This window comes from Lytechinus variegatus, chromosome 1, assembly GCF_018143015.1.
Source record: "Lytechinus variegatus isolate NC3 chromosome 1, Lvar_3.0, whole genome shotgun sequence".
NCBI classification, from domain to species: domain Eukaryota; kingdom Metazoa; phylum Echinodermata; class Echinoidea; order Temnopleuroida; family Toxopneustidae; genus Lytechinus; species Lytechinus variegatus.
The window spans coordinates 41,176,455-41,192,334 of record NC_054740.1 but is presented as its reverse complement, the minus strand read 5'-3'; the positions used below and the strand labels follow the sequence as shown (position 1 = coordinate 41,192,334).

The following is a 15,880-nucleotide window of genomic DNA, read 5'->3' as shown; positions in this document are numbered from 1 at the left end:
CACATGCTCTTACAAAATGTTGCGTTATTTTGGAACTGTGTACCTGGGCATCGAAAATTCGGTCTCAAAAGATGCGCAAAACTTGAAAGTAAAAAGTCAGGGAGCGCGGTGGTAAAAAAATTTAAGGCAGCAGCGTAGTGACAAAAATTGTCGAGGGGGGTCAAATTGCCCCCCCCCACCGTTAAATAAGGGTTAAACATAATAGAAATTGTGGGCATCAGGGGAGTATTTCATGAAAGGACTTGTCAGATTATTTTTTCCCCGAAAAGTCCTGTTTTATCTGACAGTTACCATAGTAACATTGCTTCTCAGTCAGTCAAGTTTTCAGATCTCCCAACTTGTCAGACGACAAATGTTGATGAAACGCTCCTCTGGAAATAAGTGGAGTTGCCAATATGAGTCTGAATGAACACAGCTTGAAAAATTTGAAACTACCATACTTTAAAAAGAATTTTCTCAGAATCACACCAAAATTATCACTTCAGCTGTCCTATAAAAAAATGATTTATTTAAATGTAGTATTTCATTAAAAAATGAAACAACATTGAAGATATTCAGAGTTGTACTCACTTGAATGAATATCTTGCCCTGAGAAGACACTTCCAGTAAGAGGACCTGATGAAGATGCAATACCTTCATCTACATCAGAGAACTCATCCGATGACCCTTGACTCGCCATGACATTCAGGAACCTAAAGGTCGTGTCAGGAAACTGCGTCATAAAGGAATCCGACTCTGACACCGTAGGAAGATCAAACCTTGTGATCTTCCTCATCGGGCTGGAGCTGGGGAACATGGATCCAGTGGCGCTAGCTAAGTCCAGTAGAAACATTGCATTTGCCTTCATGACCTGGTGGGCTTCGAGAGGTGGCAGGACGCGAGGGGCTTTCAGAGACGGTACTTTCTTACGGACCTTCTTAGCTTTGTCTTTGTTCTTGTCCTCTGCATCGTGCATGTATTTCTCTCTGCAACGTTCACACATGAGGTACCAGTCCCTCCCTACTGTACCGCCTTCCCCACAGTTCCCGACAAAGCCATTCCTGTAGACTCCACTGCTGTTGTAACCATGTCCCAAAGCAGTTTTGCCACACCCTGGATGCATTTGCCTCATATGGTAGGTGACAGGGTGAGGAAACACTCCTAAGCATAAGTCACAGATCTTATCAAAGTCACCCATCCTAGCTTGGACACCTGCAGCTTCGCCAAACAAGTTACCATGTCCGCCACGAAAGTACTTCTCCCTGCGTTTCTTGCCTTTGTTCTCCCGCACGGGACGCTCTTCCTTCTTCTCAATCTTTGCTTTGGTCTTGGTGATCGGGGCAGGGCTCGGAAGCAAGACCTGTTGGGAAGCAATGTTGACTGTTGTTGATGTCAACTCATCCCAGAATGTTAGAAGATGTTTGAGAGTGATTGGCAATGATAGTTTTGATTCAGCATCTTTGGCAAGCTTATTGGCCGACTCCTTTTGAGAAGTTTTGGTGGCATACTCTGCCCCGACAGTAGCCGATCTTTCCCTCATCTCTGCAAAGTCCAGATTTTTCTCTGCAGCACTTATAAGCTTCTTTGGTGATTGCTGTACCTTCTTCGCGATTGCATCATGGGAAGGTTTGGGAACAGTTTTTGGAGAGTGTTTGGGTGATGCAGGGGGCAGGAATGCAGAAGCAGCTTTGACCGCAGCTGTTGCATCATTCTCAGGTGCACTGGAAGGGATGGGATTGAAAGACTTGGCAAGAGGTGAAGTTGGTACTGTTTGAGGAGCCGGAGCAGACTCAAGTCCTTTCTTAGCTTCTTCTAGAGTCTTATCGCTCAGCCGACAGTTTGACATTATATTCTGATTAAGCGGGTGCTCCTGAATGGAGAACTCTGACGAACTGAAGAAGATTCCATCAGACATGCTCTTGCTAAGATCCATGGAGTGTCTATTCTTTAGCTTGAGTTCTCTTTTGTTATGAGTGTTGACCGGTTCCTGAGGACTAATGGTACATGTAGATTGCTTGGTCATCCCTGGGTTAAACTTGAGAAACGATGCGCAAGCCATGGCATCATGGACTAATCCCTCGTGCCATAGAAAGGCTGCAAACACACAACGTACACACTCTGCCACCGACGTTGCAATGGCTGTATGAGCCACTTCCTTCACTGCTTCCTGCTTTAAGATGCTCGCTTTGAACCTCGCTGGTGACCTGTCTTTGCTGGAAGGTGATAAAGTTCTGTCTCTCCGACCAAAAGGAGACCGTGACTTTCTCCCCGGCTTCGGAGACATGCTACTCTTTGGTGATTGCTGACTTGAAGAGGTCCCGATAGAAAACCTTGACCTCTGAGGACTTCCGTGCGGCAACGGACTAGATGGCTGATGATTGCTTGCTGCTGTCATCCTTGCCAGCTCCGATTCGGCTGTCGTCATACCATCAACGCTCTTAGATCTTATTTTACTACCAATTACACCGACACCATCACTGCTCTGAGATGAGTCCTTTCTGGGTTCCTTCCTCACTTCCGACCTTGATTCTCTCTTGATTTCTAATGCTTCCTTTGCTGGATCAAGGTTCTCTTTCTCTTTGGAGTTCACAATGTTTCCTGACTCATCAACATGATTAGTCACTGGTACAGAAGCAAAGTGTTCAAAAGGATCGTCATCATCTTCAAGCTGTCCATTCTCATGCGATATTGAACCATTGGCTGTGGGTTGACCACCAAACATGTATGGTACCAAATCTGCAACAAAATCAGACATATATCACATTACAATGTGTCATCAGTAAACATCACTGTAAAAAGGTTACAAAGGTTACAAGGTGGATATAAATTTTGAAATATCCAATCCCTTTACATGATCTCAAAAGATAATATGCTCTACCCTCTACAAAAGGTTTCAGGAAAATATTACATTTCTCCCCAATCAAAACAAGCCCCCATTGTACCATGGGTTTTAAAGTAATGGAGTAGAAATCAGACATTATTAAACAAAATGCACTGCGACAAGTTCAAGGTTGAAGTTTCAAAATGTCCCATAAGTATTTCAAGATACACCTGCATGTCTAAGAAGAAATATCTCTTCACCTTTTGTTTGGGCAAAGCCCAAGGAAGGTGGCCCCTGAGCATTCTTGAAGTCAAAACCTACGACTCCTTTTCCCGCCTGCGACACAGAGTAGAAGGAGAAGTTCTCCGAAACAGCCTTGGCCTTCTCCTTGTCGGTGAGAGTCAGGTCTTTTTCGCGCATGAGGTAGGTGACACCTTTACTGAATGAGAGAGCCCATGCTTCTCCCTTGGTGTTCTCACAGTATCGGGTCATACCAGCCTTGTCCAGTTTTACCCAGATGGAACCGTCACCTAGCCGAACCTGCAAGAGGTGTTGAGGACATAAGATAAATATTTCAAATGATACTTGGTAAGAAAACAAGTTGGTTCATTCAGTGAGGAATCTCCCTTACCTTTACCTATCATGGTGACCTTGATGCTACCTCTAATTAAAATGGGAGGCCAACTGCAGAACATTAATCTAGATTCTGGAAATAGTTGTTCACCTCTTCTACATGTATGATAATTCATCCATACATACTTCCATATATCCATCTATCCTTCTATTCACCAAGCCATACATCCCTAATTAATACATAAGTTCACCATCCACCTACATGTATCTATCCATCAATCCATTATGCATTCATCCACCCGTCCCTTCATGTATACGTAAGGATTACCAAGTGTTATATATAAGTAAAATTGTAAGAGCAATTTCATTCATGTATTTAGTTATTTCCTCTTTAAGGATATTCATTGCATATAATGATTAAAAAAAATTCTAGAATGTCTCAGTAAAGGTTTGTTTGGCATGCATATTTAATGAGATGGATTAATTTTTGTTATTTCTGGAATGTCCCAAGATATACAATAGAGCCTGTCTGCAGTGAAAAGGACATGATTAGCTATGCTATTTGCATTGTTAATTTCACTGAGGTCATTCAAGAGTTTTCCAGAAGTTTACTTTTCTAGAAAGAAGGATAATGTTCTTTGTAAAGAGAATACTAGAAGCTTCCAGAATAGTGAATATTTATGTAATGTAATATAAGATGGCAGTTTCTTCAAGGACATCATCATATGAGATCAGAACTCAGAGAATCACACCAGACTTTATGTCAGAGCATAGTTTATTTCCAACTGAAATACAACGTTTATCTTCTGTGGAATTATTTGCACGCCATAAATGAACTGTTTGCAATTACTTTGAGAGAGGAATTCTCAGTTCTCATCGAGATCACCATCCTGTTTTAATGAACGCTTTTCAACTCATGGATTGCTGAAATTGACTGTTAATCATCATCAACATCATCTTCACGAACATTTCAACTCGTTACAGTGACTCTTGTTATTCATCGTGCTTCAACATCAATTTCATCATTGCCATTACTGTGAACTTTAATTAAAGGAATATTCGCCAACCAACTTGAATTTTATCTGGATTTAATACAGGACTATCATAAATGACACTTCAAGACATGCAAGATGTTTGGTTTTATTTTTGTTAGTGTATAATCTATTTCTTGTAATGAAATAAGGGAATCAAATTAAAAATGAAATTTTCATTGTTATCTGTTGCATTATCGTAACACAAGCCTTACCTCTTGTACGACGTTAGCCTGGTTTCCCATCACCATCATACCAATGGGCGTGGCCTTCAGACTGGCCCTACAGCGGATGTTATGACCTGACGGGCCACAGTTAATCACCTGATACAACCCAGGACCTCCTGCAAACAAAAGATACCCCATGAGAATTACTATTAGAAGGGATGCCTACCTTGTACAGGCCTTGTCACATCAATGGGTAATTTTAAGTCGGGTGTTGGCCTTGGTGTTGGTTTTGGTGTTGAAATTTGGATTGCTTCCCCTAGCTCCAAAACTTACTCAGAGTTTTCAAAAGCAATCCAGATCACATTAATGACATATCAACAATTACTAGTGACTTTTGATTAATTAAAGGTGACTTTTCGATCGGGACCATATACGTTTAGTGTTATAATCGTGTAAAAATTGACCTAACACCAACACCAAAAGGTCAACACCGTACTTGAAATCACCCATTCAGTGCAAGCCTTGTGTGCGTCTTCAGGGTGACTACTTTTGCTACCCGCAGCTCGCATGAATTGACAATATCTCCAATGCAATTGCCCGCAGGAGCGCACGCAAGCCTGATTTGCCTAGGTAAAAAAACTTATGAAAATGCACACAATTACCGCAACTCATCCACACGGCTTACTCTGAACAAGGTGACAGGCCTTCTGCAACACTGTATTATTTTGAAGGATAAAGGATTGCATTGATGTGGGATACAACAGTACTTTCAACTTTTCTCTCTTTAACAAAAAAATTTAAGTACTCAGATATCAAGAGAAATAATCCTGTGGTTTTGTTAAGTACATGTTTATTTGAGGTATCTGTAAATTTTATTTTCTCTCAATCAGTATATCAATTTTAATTCAGTGTAAAGTCATATAAACTCACTACCATAACAAAATAGATCACACTGGAGCTATCATTAAAAGCATGGAAAGAATAATGACAAGATACCTGTTTTGGGCTTCACAAGAGCAGGGCTGTCGGGATCCAAACTCTTGAGGCCGCTGGCAGATGGAGATTCCCTTCTCTCGGGACGGTCGTCATAAATAGACTTGGACTCCTGGAAATATGAAAAAAAATTATAACTTTTCTGAGCAATAGTCCTTAATTAAAAAAAGCAAACTTTTGCAAAGAATTTGTAAGACCAGAAGCTCTCACTGCAAAGTTTTGCAATCTGCTTTCCTGTTGAATTCAAAGCATCACTGGTCATCAAGTACAATGCAGTGTTCAACTGTTATTGCTGTTGTGTCGATAAATGCCATAAAAATTGTGCATGCGTGTGAGCCAAATTGGCCAATAGATGGCTGGGATATTTAATTTGAATTTTTGGATTGAAATTTTTTTTTAAGAATAATAAAGAACAGGTTTTCAATCAGAATGCAAAAATTAAATGTTACATGTATGTCATGCTTTAATATTATTAAAGTCCAATAACACTTACAGTGCTAATCACTATAGAACAGATATCACTCCTAATAATTAAAATCAAAATAACTCTGAAATCTTGAAAGAGAAAACAACCTTACCTCAACAGGGAAGAGAAAGGTCTTGCCTATGTGCTGATTATATAGAAGACACCAACCCTCGCGATGACCGTTGTCTGGACAATACTTCTTGATGCTTTCTTGGGTGAGCCGCACCCATATACCATCCTCATTTTGGAGCTGTAAACAAAACATACATGAAATAACTGCAAAATGAAGTAAACGCTAATCCTCTGAATAATTGTTGCCAGCTAAATGCCCAGCTTTCCATATCTATGCTGCTTACAACCTTTCAGAATATGAGCCAGCCACATGGCTATGAGCGTCTTGGTGTAGTGGTTCTCACTCTAGCCTTGTAATCAGTGAGTCGCGTGTTCAAATCTCACCACAGCCACGTGTACCTTGGCAAGGCGTCAACAAACACTCTGCCACTCTCTACACAGTTGTTAAATGGGTGCCCAGTAAAATGCAAGGCCTACGCAGTATGCCTATCAATTGGGTATTGGAACTCTTGTTAGAATGCTCCCCAGAGAGTGGGGATGGTGCATACATTGTGTGCTGGCAAGCAAGCAAGGATCCAATGAGCAGGGTAATGATAATTACAATGTAGATTGCATAGAAACATTAATTACTTACACGTAGCACTATATAATGTAGATTGTTTAGAAACATTAAGTACTTAGCACTATATAAATGTAACTATTATCATCAGTATAAATCATAATAAAAACAGACATTATGCGAACAACTGAATCTAAAGACAAACCTCTTCGGTGAAGATGATAACACCGCCAACGTCAACGATCCCTATCTGTTCACTCTGCAGAGAGGGCGCACTCCTAATCCGGAGCCCCCGGCAGTACTTGGCAATGAGCTTCCTCATCTTGTTGACAGGTGGAGAGGTCTTCTTGGGTGTGGAGTTGGGCGGAAGAACACCATGGGGAGGGTCGTTAACCTCTACTTGAGGAACGTCCTCTGTCATCAAAACAAATTAGAAAAAAAAAATTTCATTATCTTCATGTTAATATCAAAGGGGCAACATGCAATACAAATGTGCATGTTAGTTTATTTCTAAATTCCACCGGCCTCTTTGTATAGATTACGAATTGTGATATAAAAAAATATGACTTTGCATTTTATCATATTTTAGATATGTATCATATCTCAGACAAGCAAAATATTGCTTTATTGTACAAGCATTCCTCTGATTGAAGGTACATTGTAATCTTTGCTTGGATGTTTTGTAACACAACAAAATACAAATTCTGAAGCGGTCATTCAAACAAAATACAAATTCTGAAGTGGTCCTTCAAACAAAATTAATGAAATTGAATACAAGTTTCAAGAATATAACTCAAGTCAAACCCGTCTTAACGGCTATCACTTTAGTGAAATCCAATTTTTGTATGCCAGCAAAATTTTCTCTGGATTTGAAAGAAACATGTGCCATAGAACCTGCCTATAATGACCACCCGTTTACAGTGGCCATTTTTTCTGTTCCCCTTGAGTGTCTTTTGTAAACATGTTTGACTGTATGTAGATTAAAGGCTTAAATAGGTGTGATTATGATTGTACACTGACCTAATGAATGTCCATCTATGGTAACATGAACTGAATAGAGTCCAATCGAACTTGGGGTCCAGTTTGCTGTATAGCTCCCATCATTGTTATCTCTGACAAGCATACTCTCATTGGGTCTGTGGAAAATAAAACATACAATAACTTTGGAAGAATACATGTAGATTATTACATATCCTCTTAATTCTCATTATCATCACTATCACAATCATCTCTATCACAATCATCACTAAATATCACCTGCAAAATTATTTAAATCACCATCACCTTCAGCATCATTGTCACCATCATCATTATCACCATCATCATCATCACCACCAACATCACCATCATCATCATCACCATCATCATCACCATCATCACCACCACCATCATCACCACCACCATCATCACCACCACCATCATCACCATCACCACCATCATCACCACCACCACTACATCATCATAATCATCATCACCATCATCACCATCATCATCACCATCATCACAATCATCATCATCATTATCATCATCAAAGTGATATTCATCATCATCATCACCACCATCACCATCATCATCACCACCATCATCATCATCACCATCACCACCATCATCAAAGTAACATTCATCACCATCATCATCACCATCACCATCATTATTATCACCATCATCATCATCACCATCACCACCATCATCACCATCACCACCACCATCATCACCACCATCATCATCACCATCACCACCATCATCGAAGTAACATTCATCACCATCATCATCATCATCATCGCAGTCATATTCATCACCATCATCATCATCATCACCACCATTAACATCCTTACCTTGTAACTGGAAGAGAAGCAAACCTCAGCTCCTCAAAGGAGTAATCCTCGTACTCCTTCATCATGGTGATGGAGTTGTACACCGACACCCCCCTCCTCATCACCGGCTCAAAGGCCGTGTCAAAGGTCGGAGGCTTGTGACCCCCAAAGGTCAAGTCTTTGTCCCCAGAGTTGGGTGGCTTCTGGAACTTGGAGGATTGGTAGGGGTGGTCTCGTTTACCGACAGGGACAGCTTCTACTTCCACCTAGACACAAGATGAACAGATCACAGGAAGGTACATGAAGTCAAGTTCATCTCTCTTGCATTCATCATCTCATAAAAGTAAGTTTCAACCTTAATCCTATGAACTAAAGCTATGTACTCATAGGTAAAGCAAAGAATGATTTTGTGTCTTCAAACTCAAGGTTCACTTTCACAACATCATAACATATCTACATCTGATACACTGGCATGAAGGTTGAAAACTATCATAATGGAGATCACCATCACAAATATGTACAGGTGAAACAGTGTATTATTATTGCTTGGAAAAAGACCCAACACCTGACTCAAATTCCATGCCCAATTTATCTATTTCTCAGCGATCACACATTTCTTTACTAGGAATCATTGGGCAGCCATTTTTTATCCATACATACCAACAATTGGGTGGTCATTTTAATAGATTCTGTTAAAAAAATCTTCACCTTTATTTGTCCAATATTGGTTCAGATAAAATTATAATTTATAAAATCTAGCATGATCTAGCAATCTGCAATGAATTTCTAGTTCTCAGTGAGTTCTGGGGGGAGGGGGGAGGGAGATCATTTAACTATTCCTCATCATCTCCTTCTGCCCCCCCCCCAAAAAAAAAGTTAAAAAGTTGGGTTTCGGTTTACCTTTAAACCAGGTACAAACACCAGTCCACCATACTGGTCTCTGCTCAGCACAGTCACTACAGTCGGAACACTACATCTGATCTCATCTCGCGTGAATATCACATCACACTGACGAGGCTCTACATATGACTCTGGCTGTAACCACCTTAAAAAAACAAACAACAAGAATAAATAACATGACATGATTTGTTAGAATATTGGCTTACCTTGTTGGTCTACGAAAGTCCAAGGTGTACATGTAACAGAAACTTTGAGGGAAGCTCATATATAACACTCAGTACTCAACAATAGCAGGAATTAGTATGTGCTTTTTGTTAGTCAACCTCCATCTATCCTGAATGAGCTTATGACAAAGCCTCAGATGAGAAACTGTTCATTCTTTATCTATCTTATGATACATTAAAAGGAGTATCTCATTGGCATTAGGCTTGGAACTAATTCAAGCCCAGTTTGCAACTCCGGATTTTTTTTAGTTGCAAAGAAGTCCCTTGGACATCTCTTGAAAATTAAAGAGTCTGGCGAGTAAATGCATGAAAGTTTAAAATTTTTTATTTTTTTTTCCCCTGAAAGTTACAGACTATCCAAGAAAAAGCTCGAAGTTTTAAAACGTTCAGTTGTTTTAGATCGTCTGTCTACTTTAAGATGTTCAATTGTTTTAGATCATCTCTCTCTCTCTCTCTCTCTTAGACGGGTCAAAGCTGTCTTCAACAGATAAAGACATTCTTTTGTTTCTGAGACATCACTGAAACTCAGAAAATGTCTCTGAAACTAAAAATGACTGCAGAAAGGTCTCAGAGATGACGAAGTAATGTCTTCAAGATTTCTAAGCAAATATGGTTGATACCTGGCTTGAACACTTCTCTCAAAGTTATATCTTGGAGAGAGCAACTAAAAATGGAGACATCGAGTCTCATTTGATGAGATACTGTCTTTGGAAATGATGACTAGTCTTACCTCGCTAGTCTACCTCCGCTAGTCCCGGGTGCGCACATGACAAAGTCTCGAAGGAAAGCCCTCTCGTTTGACTGGGTACTCAATGGCAAGTTCCCTTCCAAGGCTTGCTCGATGGACGGAGGCTGGGCGAGGGCAAACCCACGGCATAGGAGGCTTGCATGGCTACTGAATATCTAGATATGGTTAACAAAGAGAGATACAGTCAATATCCACAATTCAATTTTATACATGGTTTGCATTAAATGCAGCTTTCAGATAATCCACATCACTGATCATGGCATAAGTACAAAAATTACACACGGGTACATTAAAATTTTGAGACAGTTTTGAAATCCCCAGACATACATTCGGCCAAGGGCACTACGACTATTTCAAAGCTATGTTCTTATGTAAATTGCTTTAGATGAAATGAACAACAACAATAATTATAATAATAATAATAATAGCAAACACCAATAAAAATAATGAAAACAATAATAATAATAGCAATTAAAATACTGGCATTATATGTACCTCTTCAGCTGCTTCAGTGATGAGTTCCACCTCCTCGTTTCCCGTCTCGACAGACGATGGAGGAAGACTGATATCTTTCTTCATCATAGATGCAGCACACATACCACCAAGGTAAGCTATCTCTTTCTCAAGGTTAATCAATCCCTAGCGGGTTCAAGACATATGATTGGAAAGAAGAAACAATTCAATAGATTCACAAAATGCAGGGGTGTGAGTGGCCACAAAAAAATATCTGAAAAAGCTGAATGCTGAAAAAGCCTGAAATAGAAAAAGCTCCCATATTTTTTGTACAGAGAAAAGTAAAAAATAAGCTGAAATTAAGCTAACAATCAAAACATAAAAAGTCTGAACTCTCAAACCCCCGAATACGGTGTAACACCTATCGGTTGCAGAGGAGAGGCCAAATTCACAATGCCTCATGGGAAAAAAGTTGACATCTGCTGCGTGCACTGATATACATGCAAGTGATTCAGCCGGATCGCATAAAATTGTGCTGTTAACCAAGGTGGACCCGAATTACACACGCCAGGGCCCCATCTTACAAAGAGTTACGATTGATCAGATGAATCGTAACTCTATGGAAATCCATCAGTGTCATAATTTTTTTATTTAGGAAATGTGTAAAATGTCCTTTGTTAACAAAGGAGATCACACTAAATTGTCAAGAAATCAATGAATTTATGGCAATACATTCATATCTAGCTTTTTCTTTTTACAAACATGCATTTTATATGTTGACTTTGCTGGCTTTCCATAGTTGCAATCAATTGGATCAATTGCAACTCTTTGTAAGACAGGCCTCAGCTATCTTTGGAACAGTTGTGTTTTGATGGTTACAAAGGTAATCAGATAAATAATATGTAATAGCTCAGTCGGTAGACCAAGGGTTTGGGTTTCTGGTGATCCGAGTTCAATTCCCATTTGGCGCGCTCGTGCCCTTTGGTAAGGCATTTATCCTAATTAGCAGATCCCTTAGAGAGGAGTTTACGTACCCTTGTTGCTTGCTTAAAAGCATTTATGCTTTCTAAGCAATCAGGTAAAAAAACAGCACTTATCTTTCTTGTAACTCTAACATATGTTTGTTTTTTTATTCATGCTTGACTTGCAACTGAACGTAAGTTCCTTGCAATGCCCAAAATGTCTATCTGTTTCAGCACGTAAAATAAATTTGTTATTGTCGTTGCTAATGTTGTTGACTGTATGAGCTTATTCCAAGGTGGGGAATGCCCCTTCTATAAGGATGTTGTTACCTCATCACAAGCTGGAATCCATTCATAGCCTATAATGGTGCACTTGAACCCATACATATTGGCTTTCTCATCCTTCACGTAGTCTGATGCCGTACCAAGCACAAATGATACTTCATTGCCTGCGCGGGTATTAAAGCAAAACAAGTTTTGAGAAGAATAAATACCAAACTACATAGAATATTAAAGGAGAATGAAACCGTTGGAACAAGATACATGTAGCTTGTGTGAAAACAGAAAAATTAAAGAAACAGATCTACAAAAGTTTGAGACATATTTGAATATTGCGATCACTAATGCTATGGAGATCCTCACATTGGCAATGCGACAAAGATGTGTGATATCTCTTGTGAACAACTCTCCCCAATACCTTATGTACATGTATATTTTTCACTTAAACTGCCTCATTCATCAAATCTATCAGTAAATCAAGTGTTCTTTCTGCAGGATGGCATGTATTGCAGATTGTTGAAGAATACATCATGGATAAAGAGCTTGTATCACCATAAGAAAAAACAAAAAAAAGACATTTTGGGGGCATTTTACAGTCCATCAAAAGGAAAGTTGTTCACATGTGACATCACACATCCTTGTCGCATTGCCAATGGGAGGATCTCCATAGCATTTATAGTGATTGTAATATTCAAATGCTCATAACTTTCTAATTATTTGTCCGATTTTTCTCAAATTTTCTTTGTTCTTATTCTTTGATATTTCTGTTTCGACACAAGCCTACTTGTTCCAAAGGTTTCATTCTCCTTTAACATAAGAAATCAAAAATTCAAACATCTGTTAGCGATTAATTGTACATTGTAGTCATTGGAATCAATTGTAGAAAAATGTTCTACCATCATTGCTAAGCTTTGTGTTACGGGCCCCTGGTGGGTGTTTCATAAAGCTGTTTGTAAAGTTACGCAAGACTTTAAGCATGACTGGTGACCTTTCTTGTGCCACACTATCCCTATGTAGCTCACTTAGCACCCCGGCTTGGCACCTAACATCATGTTCCAGTCGTGCATGACTTTACGAACAGCTTTATGAAACACCCACCAGGAGAAATTATTTCTGGAGTAGACATACATGTACTACAACACCATGGGAGTGTCATATGAAGAAATTAGTGAATTCTCTGAGAAAACTTTTATAAGCTACTGAAATCCTTGCATCTGATTGGCTCAGAATGGAGTAGCCGGTGAAAATCACCCACAATTTGCCTCACAAAACACTCTCCCAACTGTAATATTATTGAATCAATTGATCCACATTTATTAATAAGAAAATTTTGTTTGACCCAGAATCCACTTTCTAAAGATATACAACTTTTGTAAGTTTGCCATTATGGTTAACAAGTCTACAGGGCTTAGCAGCCAATCATCATCAAAGATTCCAAGGTAGTGACCATAATGGCACAGTTAAAGGCCTCACATCAATCAGAAAGAATGTATTTGATATTACTGAAGCCACATGTTATCCTTTAGCAAGAAATTTCTCCACATCATGCTTGCCCTCAACCCAGGTTAAAAGTGAATGGGAGCTCCACAGGATTAATTCCTTCCCTGCACTGAAAGCAGCATACCTGGTAGCACAACAGCCGATGAAGGCCAGTTGGTTTTACCGTGGCACTTCTTGATGACTGGCCACGACCTAGCGGCCGACGGCCCCTTGTCAACCTGGCTAACCGTCACCGTAGAGGACGCGGTTACGGACGAGGACGAAACCGGGGATGGAGATGTGGAAGCGCTGGCTTGGGGCGCGTTGGTCGGGTGCTGATGGGTGGTTGGAATGTAGAGTTGGAGACTGTCCTCTGGCTGAGCGGTGCCACACTGAGGATCGAACTGCAGTAACATCCATTGCACTGAATCTGGGAAACACACCTTCACATGGCAAAGAAAAACCAACAAAAACAGGAAATCATTAAGCGTTCAATACTCTTGAAATACTCTTCAATACTATATTTCAGTACACTTTGCTTTTATAGAGCATGATAACTTTGAGTTATCAAAAAAAGTTTGGGTTTCAGACTTCTATAATAATATAGTTATAATATTCAGACTACTATAATCATGGCACGGCCCGCTGGGAGAACAGTTTTCGGAACTGAAGTGGCTACCCTGGGTAAATATGCCGTTACTGTTATCATTATTTTTTTATTATTATTTTTATTACTACATCCACATTTAGTGCAATAATTAGCTGGAATGCATGGATTTAGGCTACATTTCTATGGTGGTTTTGGTCATACGTTTTTTTTCACTTATATTTAGTATATACATCTGCAGAAATGTTCATTTTAATATACTAACTGAAAACTGATTTCGAAGCTTTATGGTGTTAAATGTGCATGTTGAAGTCAATGGATTTCGTAGCCACGTATCAAAAGGAAGGATATCATTTGACACACCCAGCATACATGTAGCCCAGTTCTTTAATAGGGTTAAGCACAGATTCCAGTATTCCCTAGTTTGCTTCAAATTTAGTATAAGTACGTCCCCCTACATGTACAACTTCCTGGTGGTTATTTCGTAAAGCTGTTTTTAAGTTAAGAGTGACTTTAAGAACAACTTGTGATCCTTTCTTGTGGTAAATGGTGTGCTCACTAACGAAGGTTTAGCTCATGAGAAAGGATCACCAGTCGTTCTTAAAGTCACTCTTAACTTACAAACAGCTTTATGAAACAGCCCCCTTGAGTGATATTTTTTCCTAATTGATATGAAAAACAATAATGCTCTTAAAATATCACTGTTTCAGCAGTTCACAAAGTGAGGTAAGAATGAAGAAAAAGAACGGGTAGGAGGTACAACAAGTTTGATGCTATTAATAATAATAATAATAATAATAATGCTATTATGAAATCACCGATAAAATTCTCACCTTATAATTTGCGACGGTGGCAGGCTTATAGGGGTGGTCACTCTCCACCACAGCATAATGCATGGAGGTGGTGATGGTGTGAACATCAGCTGCTGATTGGCCATTGCAACTATCTGTACTTTGATTGACAGGTGGAGTGGGCGGGGCAAACTGTTGATTGATGGAAGCCACCGGAGGGAGGAGGTCCTTCAAGAGATCCAAGACCTGTACTGCACTCTGAAAGATAACAGTGACAATGAGATGACCTTATGGAATGTATTTTGAGCAATGCAGGTGGGTGTTTCATAAAGCTGTTCGTAAAGTTACGAACGACTTTACGCATGACTGGAACATGATCTTGGGTTGTAGCTCAATTACATAGGGATATCACATAGTACAAGAAAGGATCACCAGTTGTTCGTAAAGTCATTCGTATCTTACGAACAGCTTTATGAAACACCCCCCAGGATTGTTATTATGTACATGCTAAGCCTGAAATCTAAAACAAGGCAAAAACCAGATTGTCTTAAGACCTTACCTGTAACAGGACCAATATAAGCTATAAGCTAGAACTAGAGGAAGATTAGAGAACTAGTTTAGACCTTACCTTAGGATCAGCTGATGTAACAGGACCAATATAGGCTAGGACTAGAGGTAGAGTAGAGAACTAGTTTAGACCTTACCTTAGGATCAGCTGATGTAACAGGACCAATATAGGCTAGGACTAGAGGTAGAAGCTGCGAGAATAGATGAGATGATGTAAAGATTGCAGGAATCTCCAAATCTAGAAGAAACATTCAAAAAGAAAATCATTCATAGAAATTATTGAGAGAAACATGTAAACATAGATGTGTTTCAATGTTTTTGTCAACCATGAAACTCTGGGTCATATCTGATCCACAATATAATGCTCTTGAAAGTGAATATACCTCGTAGTGTAA

At 39.5% G+C, this 15,880-nt stretch overlaps 1 protein-coding gene across 4 annotated transcripts in view; it reads right to left on the bottom strand.

Annotated features, from left to right (window-relative positions):
• The window catches only part of LOC121414204 (E3 ubiquitin-protein ligase MYCBP2-like), a 93,819-nt gene that overhangs the window by 20,750 nt on the left and 57,189 nt on the right, over positions 1–15,880 (bottom strand). For all 4 annotated transcript variants that reach the window (XM_041607288.1, XM_041607303.1, XM_041607295.1 and 1 more), the window contains exons 36-50: positions 15,623–15,723; positions 14,961–15,176; positions 13,666–13,963; positions 12,093–12,211; positions 10,843–10,986; positions 10,330–10,502; positions 9,376–9,520; positions 8,497–8,741; positions 7,682–7,797; positions 6,867–7,075; positions 6,143–6,280; positions 5,568–5,676; positions 4,620–4,747; positions 3,061–3,340; positions 571–2,715 (exon numbers count right to left, since the gene is read on the bottom strand). In XM_041607288.1, the coding sequence (XP_041463222.1) occupies positions 571–2,715; positions 3,061–3,340; positions 4,620–4,747; positions 5,568–5,676; positions 6,143–6,280; positions 6,867–7,075; positions 7,682–7,797; positions 8,497–8,741; positions 9,376–9,520; positions 10,330–10,502; positions 10,843–10,986; positions 12,093–12,211; positions 13,666–13,963; positions 14,961–15,176; positions 15,623–15,723 (4,566 nt within the window). The remainder of the gene's footprint in view (positions 1–570; positions 2,716–3,060; positions 3,341–4,619; positions 4,748–5,567; positions 5,677–6,142; positions 6,281–6,866; positions 7,076–7,681; positions 7,798–8,496; positions 8,742–9,375; positions 9,521–10,329; positions 10,503–10,842; positions 10,987–12,092; positions 12,212–13,665; positions 13,964–14,960; positions 15,177–15,622; positions 15,724–15,880) is intronic.